The sequence below is a fragment of the Corylus avellana genome, chromosome ca4 (assembly GCF_901000735.1).
Source record: "Corylus avellana chromosome ca4, CavTom2PMs-1.0".
NCBI lineage: Eukaryota > Viridiplantae > Streptophyta > Magnoliopsida > Fagales > Betulaceae > Corylus > Corylus avellana.
The window spans coordinates 21,959,918-21,969,654 of NC_081544.1; the positions used below are offsets into that span (position 1 = coordinate 21,959,918).

Consider the following 9,737-nt stretch of genomic DNA (forward strand, 5'->3'; position numbering starts at 1 on the left):
TTTATAAATTTTTTATTTTTTATTTTTAGAAAAAAAAAAAAAAACGAGATGTAGAAAAATTGCTGTAAACATTCTAAAAAAAGTCTAATATATTGATCACTCAGAAATTCGGGGATAAACCATGTTAATCGGCCCTAATCGAGCCGAAGACGGAATATAATGGTAGCCCTAGGCCCCTAGCCCCAAGGGCAAGCAGCGAGGACCGTTAACATCATCAACTATTAATCTTCACCATTTGCATTGTTTTAATGTGCATATAATTCAAATTAAGATTTGATAGAAAGAAATCATTATAGAGTAGGCTATCTGTCTTTCATTCTCATTTCTCACCATTTGTTCATACAAGGTCAGTCCATCACAAAAATAAAGGAAAGCCGCTTTATTTATATTTTAGGTGCGATAGCTATCCATTGGGTCTACCTTTTTATTCGCTAAAAGAAATTAAAGTCACTTTATATATATAGACAAGAAATTAAAGTGGCTTTATATATTATACATAGACAAATCTAAAGCGATGGAGTGATCATAAAAAACTTTAGAAACAAAAAAAAAAAAAAAACAGGTGACCCATTGAAGTAGTCGTGGATCACGTGGTACTTTTTTATTTTTATTTTTATTTTTAATAATTTATCAGGGTGATTGTCTATTTTTAGAATTTTAAGGAATTTTTGTGGAACAAAAAGGAGTATATTGCAATTTATAATAATTTGAAGGATGAGATTGCAAATTGTGTAGTTAATTTAAGGGGATTTTTGTGTACTTTCCTTTTTTTTTTCTTCTTCTCTAAATTAGAAGAAACTAGTTGCCATATTTGGATTTCCAAGCGATGTTTCCAAGAAATTGTGTAGTTAATATAAGTTTTTTTTTTTTTTCTAATTTATTGGAGTATTTTTGTCTTATTGAAAAAAAAAAAAAAAAATTAGGATCATTTTTTTAGTGTTGGAGGGACATTATCAAAATTAAGTGTGAATAAAAATTATTCAATTTTTTTTATGAAACCAATTCATTTTGCTTGATATAACTTAATGTCAAGTAGGTTGGACGAGTCAAGCAAGCCATAAAAGGACTAGAAATGGTCTTCACACAACCCTCCACTTGACAACTAAATCTGAGTTTCCTGGTGAAGGTTATGGCTATGAATCAGAATTCCACACCAAAAAAAAAAAAAAAAAGTTTCATAGTCTTCGGTCTTTATATATCAAAATATAAGATTCTCAAATTTTAAAATATGAGCTCTTCATTACATCTAACGGTCCAAATAAATGTAGAGATTTGTGTGTTACCGAGATAAATAATTTTAGTTTTCAACATACCAAACCCACTTGTCTCTATAACATAAAATTTGAGGGAATCTCAAGCCATATTTAAACGGAACAAGATCCTTTTTAGTTCAAATAAACCGGAGAATATCTAGTTAAACATAGTGAACGAGTATTTTTGTTTTTTCACTTTTTTAAGAGACAAAAATACTCATTCACTATAACTAACTGAATATTCTCCAATTCAGGAATTGTGTTACTAATGAGAGAAGTGGTGCTCATTAATTTATGTTTTTTAAGCATTTGCTCAGAACATATCCCTCCAAGGTATACCATCACTTTCACATCATTAATTTCTGGTTTTGTTGTATTTAAACTAAACGTGAGGATTACTTAAATTGAAACTATTTATTTTAGATCTTATCATAGAAGAAAACAAATACCATTGACTTGCCGCGTCCTGAGTAATTTATACGTAGGACTTTAACTTTAAAGGTGATGTATCCTTTAAAATTATTAATAAATTTATGATAAATTAATCATGATTTTAAAAGTTACGTCACATTTAAGAGGATAAAGTGAAATACAATTGATACATATAGCATTATTCAATTATAGTTGGCTTCCTAATTCTTGTTATTGCAAATGCTCGCTGGGAAGCCTCTTTTGCTTTTTCTTTTTTACTTAATTTGCTGTTTAATCCAAAATAATAATAAAATTTTATTTGGAAAAATGCTACACACACTCACATTCTCGGATCAAGTGTACTCTTTAATATGACAATAAAAATTACCATTAAATTCTAAATAAGTTAATATTAGATTTTAGATATAATTGTAATTTTAATTATCATGTAAGAGAATTTATGCTTAGAAGGAAGAAGGATCGTCTAAAATTATCTAAAAAAATAAAATAATAATTTTACCTTTCTAAAAATAATTTAAAAAACCAAACTATTCCGCAATTTCCGCTTAAAAGTGTGCAGCATGTATTGTTGCTGTTGGTTTTTGCATTGGGTCCATCTGTACACACTCTCTTTCAAACACTGGAAACTCTTGGAGTCTTGTTCTTTTTTTTTTTCAATGATTAATATGATTATTATTATTTTTTAATATTGTTATTATTTTTTTAGGTTGGAATTTTTTTTTTATTATTAAATATTATTAATAACACTAATTCATGTAATTCTTAGGTACTCTATTTTTTCAATGATACAAAATATGATTAATACTATAAAATGTCTATTATTTAATTTATATTTTTTATTAAATAAAATAGAATATGGTGAGAATTTTAAAAATTTTTAAGTTCTACCATGAATATTTCCACATGACCACTCTGAAATGACGAAATCAGACAAATCCTTCTCAAAGGTAATGAATGAGTTTTTTTTTTTTTTTTAGTGATAGGACCGCACAGAGGAAGGGAAATGAGAGAGGAGAATTCAAATTAGTTTCATGAGGCGTGGCCCTCAGCTAATTAAATTACCCTAAGAGATTGGCAATGAATGATATGGATAATCTACGATCTAAATTGTTTTTTTTTTTTTTTGAAACATATCATACTCATTCATTGATAAAAGTTGTGAGCTTAAAGCTCTTACAAACAGAGCAAAAAGCTCTGAAGTAAATCATAGCCGAAGTTAAAGATACAGTCATCAACAACAGATCAAATCAACAAAAACACAGCATCCGCTAACCTATGACTAAATATCAGGTTGAAAACTCAGATCTGCATCAAACAGACACCATCTAATGCATAGGTAGCACTTATTCCTCGGTCTTGAGAGCAAAACCCCCAAACCGATACTTGTTCCTCGGCCTTGAGAGCAAAACCCCCAAGCTGATACTTATTTATCGGCCTTGAGAGCAAAACCTACAAGCCGATACTCATCCTCCTCAACTCGAAAGCCAGGATAAATTTCACATCCACAACCCAAAGGTTTGGACCAGTAATATTGGGTAGCAGCCGGGCGCAACAAAGCAGGAGGAGAAAACCTTATTACAAGCATAAATAAAACCATACAGGGAAATAAAGGGAACAATAAAATTAATGCAGGAAAAGAAATTACAGTAAATAAAACCAAATACAGGGGAGCTCAAAAGAAATGCAAAACTGAAAAACAACAAAACAGGAAAATAAATGCGAAAAACACTCAAAGCGGGTCACGGCAGCCGGAGGAGGCCGATCGCGAGCTGGCCGGAAACTGCCGCGGAAGGTGGCACAAAAAGCTTGGCGCGGGAGAGGCGCGTGAAAAGACCCGACAGCGAGCGGTGAGCAGCAAAGCGAGGGCGGAGGAGATCGGCGGCACACATAAACAAACAGGGAGGGGGAGAGTTTGAGTGAAAACCCCCAAAAGCAGTACCCACCGAGAAAGAACACAAGCACAACAGAATATAAAACACCAAAGACAGAAACAAACCTAAAACAAAAATCGGGAAGCAAGGAAGGGAGGAGGGATCCCGGTAGCAGTATCCTACTCAGCAGCACAGGCGCTGAAAGAAGTGGGTTTCTAGGAAGCTTGGGTTTCAGTACACAATGCAGATTCTGATCTAAATTGTAAGTTAATAAAGGCTGTTTGACAATATTTTGGGGGGGGGGGGAACTTTATTTTAATTCTCCTAAACTTTTAATACTTTTACAATTTTTCCCTTAAAGTTAAAAACTCTTAATCTAGTATATGGAATTTTAAAAATTTTGTAATCCCACCCTTCTATTATTAAGATTTTCCATGGAGGGTAAGAATTCTCTAAAATACCCACGTGTTAAATTAAATTAAATTTCTCCTATTTTATTCTTTGATTGAGAAAATGTTTTGACGCGGCAAAAATAATTTATTATATTTTTGTGAATATTTAACATTTGAAGTTGTCTATTAACTCTTCTGCGCGTTTGAAATAATTGGAGTCCCTCTGTTTCTGTGGTTAGGTCCGTTGGCGGTACTAGTCAACACATCAACTTCGGAGTTCACACGGCCCCCCTTCGTTGCATCCAGACTTCACATGCTGGCGTTACGCCTAGCATAAATATATTACTAAACACTAGCACTTCCAATTCTCTTTATATATATATATATATTGGTTCTCCGCTTTATTGTGATTGATTCCATTCTGGTTTCTTCCTGAAGAAAAGAATTTTGAAACAGAGGAGTGATCGCCGGGAAAGATGGCGGGGGGAGAAGAGGGACAAACTTTGGAGTATACCCCAACCTGGGTTGTCGCCGTTGTCTGCAGCGTCATCGTCCTCATCTCTCTCTCCGTCGAGCGAATCCTCCATTACCTTGGCAAGGCAAGCATATATCTCAACAAACTTTCTCCTTCATCCCCTGTCTCTCATTCTGTCTCCAATCAATCATCATTGTTCAAATTTGATGTTTCTTTGCAGTATCTCAAGAAGAACAACCAGAAGCCTCTGTTCGAGGCGTTACAGAAGATCAAAGAAGGTCGTCACACCTTCACTCCCCTCTCTCTCTCTCTCACTCTGTTTTTTGTTTTATTGTAAATATTTTGGTGGGTTTTGGGTAAATGCAGAGTTGATGTTGTTGGGATTCATATCACTCCTACTGGTAGTTTTCCAAACTCGAATTTCCAAACTTTGCATATCAGAGGACTTAGCCAACAAATGGTTGCCCTGTGATATTAAAAAAGATGCTTCTTCGACTTCCCATTTCCAAACCTTCTTCAATTCCTTTGTTCCCGGGGCTACCCGTCGTCTCCTTGCCGAGGCCTCTGCTTCTTCCACCGGTTCTTGTAAAGAGGTTCTTCAACTTTTTGTTTTTTTTTCTGCAATTTGTTCTTCAATGCTTCCATCGATGTTATATATATATAATGCACTAAATCTGGTAGTTTGTTATTCTATTGATGAAAGTCAACAGGAGCGTTTCACAGGAAATTAATGTTTAGTGGAGTTGTTTAGACTTGATCAAATCGATGCACCAAACTAGTTTTTATTTTTATTTTTTATTAATTATTATTTTCTTTTGTCTTCTTCTTCTTCTTCTTCTTCTTTTCTAATTAAAAAAAAAAATCCGTTGATTGTTTTGAATATGATAAACTTGTAGACTAAGGAACAAAAAATAGATAATAGACTAGTCATGTCATCATGCAGATAGACTGTAATCTTCTCTCTTCTAAAATTCTTTGAACTTTCACTATTTTTTTTTAATACGTTTTCTGTTATATCAGTTTACTCCCTACACTTCAAGTCTCTCTCATTTCTGCAAGACAAAATCAGTCTGGATGATTTATTGAAAAATTTATTCTCACATTTTCTTTCAATGATCTTGGAATTAGGTGCAGTTAGAACATCTCATAAATCCCAGTATTGTTAGCTGAGTTTACTCCCTAAACCTCATTTTGTTCTAACTGTGAAAGCTTCAAGTTAAGTCTGCACATTTAAAATCAAACTCTAGGAGATTCGAATTTCCCTTTCTCATGAGAGACACCAGAGCAATTTCTCAATGTAATGCAGACATCTATCCTACATGATCTTTAAAAGAGAGATCACTTGCACTGAGTTTCCTTGGAAAGATAAGAAGGTTTCTTGCAATCTCTACAATCATCAAAATTCTTTTTTTGTTTTTTGGATATGTCTGTAAAGGGGAGGGGGATTCGAACTAGTGACCTCCGCTTTATGAGGTGTGGTCTCCATTTGATTGAACTACCCTTTGGGAACAGAAGAACCAAAATTTTACTAACATACTCAAAGCCAATGTAACAGAGAGGATACAACTCCATAAACTCGTTGAAATCATTTCAAATTACAGAAAGTATTGAGTTTCTAGCACTATATTAAGAGTTTCAAGCAAATAAGTTCAACTCATGTTTTTGGAAAATGCTCTCATCTTATTATTAATGCCTGTTACACCCATTTATGAATTGAAAGATCTGATTAGTTTCTGCTTTTCTTTACATATTTTTCCAGGGAAAGGTCCCACTGTTATCTATCACTGCACTGCATCATCTTCACATATTCATCTTTGTGTTAGCTGTCGTCCATGTGACTTTCTGTGCTCTAACCATTCTTTTCGGAGGGGCAAAGGTACATTGGCCTTATTTTTGTTCTTATCTGTCTAATTTCTCCTTAAAACCAAGATTTTCTCTTCTTTAAACTTAATGGCAATGTTTCTGTCAAATATTTCAATGGTGTAGATACGTCTATGGAAACGTTGGGAGGATGCTATCCAAGAAAAGGAATACAACCCAGAAGAAGGTAATGCTCGTTAAAGCTAATGCCTAGATACTTTCCAGTTCTAAATTTAATTTTTCTCATGCAAATACCATGTGTTGCAGTTCTGAAAACAAAATTTACAGACGTTCAAGATCATGCTTTTATCCGGAGTCGATTTCTGGGATTTGGCAAGGATTCAGCTCTGCTAGGGTGGTTGGTAAGTTGTGGAGTCCTTTGTCATCAAATCAATCTGCCTGTTTGATTCATCAATGTTATTAAAGAGGAATATTTGAAAGATCATTCTAGTGATTAGTTTTTCAAATGAAAGCTTTTCATTTCTCTGAGGGTTGCTGAAATTTATATTTTGATTGATGAAATTTACTAGAAATCACAAACTGATAAGACTAACTATTTGATTGAGTTGGCTTACTATGAGATTCTCAACTTAGAAGTGTTCATCAGGAAAAGAAAAAATCATTTGTTTTACCTGTTCTTTTATGCCAGACTTTAACATTACCTTTTTTGCTACCACTTAACTACTATCAACCCTGAAATTCATAGGGAAAGGCAAGTTAAAACACATACAAAACTTAAATGTTGCAGAATGCAGATCATCTTTCTTGTGCAGTTTACATGAAAGTAAATAATCTAGAATAAAAAACTTTGATATTATATGAAAAATACTTGCTTCAATTTCAATGCCTGAGTTATAGTGGACATCAAAATGGGGAAAGTTACAATAAAATGCAGTAATGTTTTCTGTCTGCTATTACCATTAACTAATATCCTTTTTTAATGGCTTCATCGTTTTCAGCATTCATTTTTCAAGCAATTTTATGGGTCTGTGTCTAAAACAGATTATATGACTCTGCGACTAGGCTTCATTATGGTAAGTTATACAAATTTCTACATTTATCTTTTGACACCCCCATACTTCCTTTTTATTACTTGAGATACACTTTCTGAGTTTTAATATTTTTATTTTGCCTAGACTCATTGCAGGGGAAACCTAAAGTATAATTTCCATAAGTACATGATACGTACCCTTGAAGCTGATTTCAAGAAAGTCGTTGGAATAAGGTTAGTACTTACAGTTACAAAAGACATGCCAAGCCATAGCTCTGTTAACTATTTTTCAGTATTTAGTATTTAGTTTTACTGTTTCTTTTTATCTTTTCATGGATCATATTGTTGTCTGTGAAACTAAATGCTTTCAAATCTGGCTCAGAAAAAATATTACTTCCTAATCTGATTCCTCTTAATGGATAGATCTTACTAATTTCTGATTTCATCATCGCAGTTGGTATCTTTGGGTATTTGTGGTCATTTTCTTGTTGCTGAATGTCTCTGGTAACTCTCTCTCTCTCTCTATTGATCATATTTTTTTAGCTGGAAGTTGAATTTTATGTTCAAAAGATTTGGCTCGGAAAGTGGTAGAGGTTTTCAGTTTATCCATTTGAGACACATTTCTCTATCTTATTACCATTGACAAGAATGTAATATTCCAGGAATTGGTGTCCAAAATTTTAAAATTTTCTGATGACAATTTAAAAAAAAAAAAAAAAAAAGAAGAAGAAAAAAAGCCATATTTCTTGTCTCCATTCTAGGCTCTGCTACATGAAGATCATTATTTCCCAAGAATCATGTGTTGTGATTTTCTTGCAGGTTGGCATGCATATTTTTGGATTGCATTCTTTCCCTTTGTTGTAAGTTTGTCCATCTTCGTTTCCCTATTAAATTACCCTATTATATTTATGCACATTTCTCCCTGCATAAAACTCCCAGAGAACAACCTTTAACGTTGATAATGATTCTTTTTACAGCTTCTCCTTGCTGTGGGCACCAAGTTGGAACATGTAATCACCCAGTTGGCCCTTGAGGTTGCTGAGAAACATGTAGCACTTCCAGGAGCATTGATAGTTCAACCTTCAGATGATCACTTCTGGTTCCATAGGCCCCGGATTGTTCTCTTGCTCATTCATATCATCCTGTTTCAGAATTCTTTTGAAATGGCATTTTTCTTCTGGATATGGGTAAAACATATATTTCTACAGTCATCTGACATTTCATATAAACTTCATATTTGATCTTCTCTGATGCAATCTATTGCAGGCCCAATATGGATTTGACTCCTGCATAATGGGAGAAATTGGCTATATTATCCCTCGACTTGTTATAGGGTAAAACAAATGATATATATATATGTTCTATTCTTGAAACCATGACTCTCCATTTATATACAAAATCTTATGTTTTGGTTGAATACCAATTTTCATTCTTAGGGTATTCATCCAGTTCGTCTGCAGCTACAGTACCCTACCACTCTATGCAATTGTCACCCAGGTGAGTTGGGATCATTCTAAGAACTCTTAAACTTCTTCTTTTTCTGCATATTTATGTTGGGGTTTTAGGCTGATGAAGATTACCCTTTATATGATCCCTTAAAATGTAGATGGGAACTTCATTTAAAAAGGATATTTTTGAAGAACACATTCAAGAGGGAATTGTTGGTTGGGCTCAGCAGGCCAAAAAGAACAAGAGAAAGGCTGCTAATGGCTCTACTACTCATCATGGCTCTACTACTACTATCTCTACCCATCATGGCTCTAGCCAAGTGGATCAAAAAGAGACTGCTCCTTTGAGGGTCCAGATGGCCGAAGTTGGTGGAATGCAATCTGCAATGGAAGAAGGCAATGCAGGAGAGATTGAACATGCAACTGTCTCCCATGGACACAAATGAAGTGCCTCAAGCCTCTTACTTATGTTTTGAGTTTAGTGTTTTTTATCTCTACCTACTGCATAGCAAAATTGGTTAGAAGTATATACTTCCATGGTTCATTTACGCATTTGTTTTTTTGTAAATTTGTAGTCAATCACAAGTTGAGCAACTGAGAACAAAAATACCGTCGAGAATATAATATAGTTATATGTTTTTGCCTAAAATACAAGTCTGCTCATCTAAGTTTGAGTTTTCTGGTAATGTAGTTTCTACTTTTGGTTTTGCAAAATTTATCCATAATCTTTCATATTATGATCAATGCAACCCTTTAGTTCACATTCATTACTCTCGTTATTATTAGGATTGAGGTCCCTTGTAATTCCAATGGATTGCAGAGGGCCTGTAATTCTAAGAAATTGTAGACAACCTCAATCCCCAAAACTCTACTTTCCCCCAACTTTTTCTATTTATTTTATAACATGGAACCTCTCCAAGATATGGCTACTTTGTGTATTCACTCGTGTTGTGTAAACTTTATACATGTGTAAAGCATCCTGTCTACATGGATCATACAATATTCCGACTTCATT

The 9,737-nt window shown here is 33.9% G+C and overlaps 1 protein-coding gene across 2 annotated transcripts; it reads left to right on the forward strand.

Moving 5' to 3' along the window:
- The first annotated feature begins 4,316 nt into the window (after positions 1-4,316).
- LOC132177603 (MLO-like protein 1) lies at positions 4,317-9,391 on the forward strand. 2 transcript variants are annotated; one of them, XM_059589991.1, is made up of 14 exons: positions 4,317-4,547; positions 4,644-4,701; positions 4,790-5,016; positions 6,183-6,299; positions 6,410-6,470; positions 6,551-6,645; positions 7,243-7,317; positions 7,420-7,508; positions 7,729-7,778; positions 8,094-8,134; positions 8,252-8,461; positions 8,541-8,608; positions 8,711-8,771; positions 8,881-9,391. In XM_059589991.1, exons 1-14 carry the CDS (start codon positions 4,425-4,427, stop codon positions 9,166-9,168), a joined length of 1,563 nt encoding a protein of 520 aa, XP_059445974.1. In that variant the 5' UTR covers positions 4,317-4,424; the 3' UTR covers positions 9,169-9,391. The 2 variants fall into 2 exon arrangements, with proteins under 2 accessions (XP_059445974.1, XP_059445973.1); XM_059589990.1 differs by having other exon boundaries at positions 4,317-4,701.
- Positions 9,392-9,737: the final 346 nt, after the last annotated feature.

What these genes read in the sequence shown, in the direction of transcription:
- LOC132177603 (XM_059589990.1), top strand. Translation starts at nt 4,425, where the DNA reads ATGGCGGGGGGAGAAGAGGGACAAACTTTGGAGTATACCCCAACCTGG. An exon ending in TTGCATTCTTTCCCTTTGTT is followed by an intron (nt 8,135 to 8,251) that starts GTAAGTTTGTCC and finishes TTCTTTTTACAG; the next exon opens with CTTCTCCTTGCTGTGGGCAC. An exon ending in CATTTTTCTTCTGGATATGG is followed by an intron (nt 8,462 to 8,540) that starts GTAAAACATATA and finishes AATCTATTGCAG; the next exon opens with GCCCAATATGGATTTGACTC.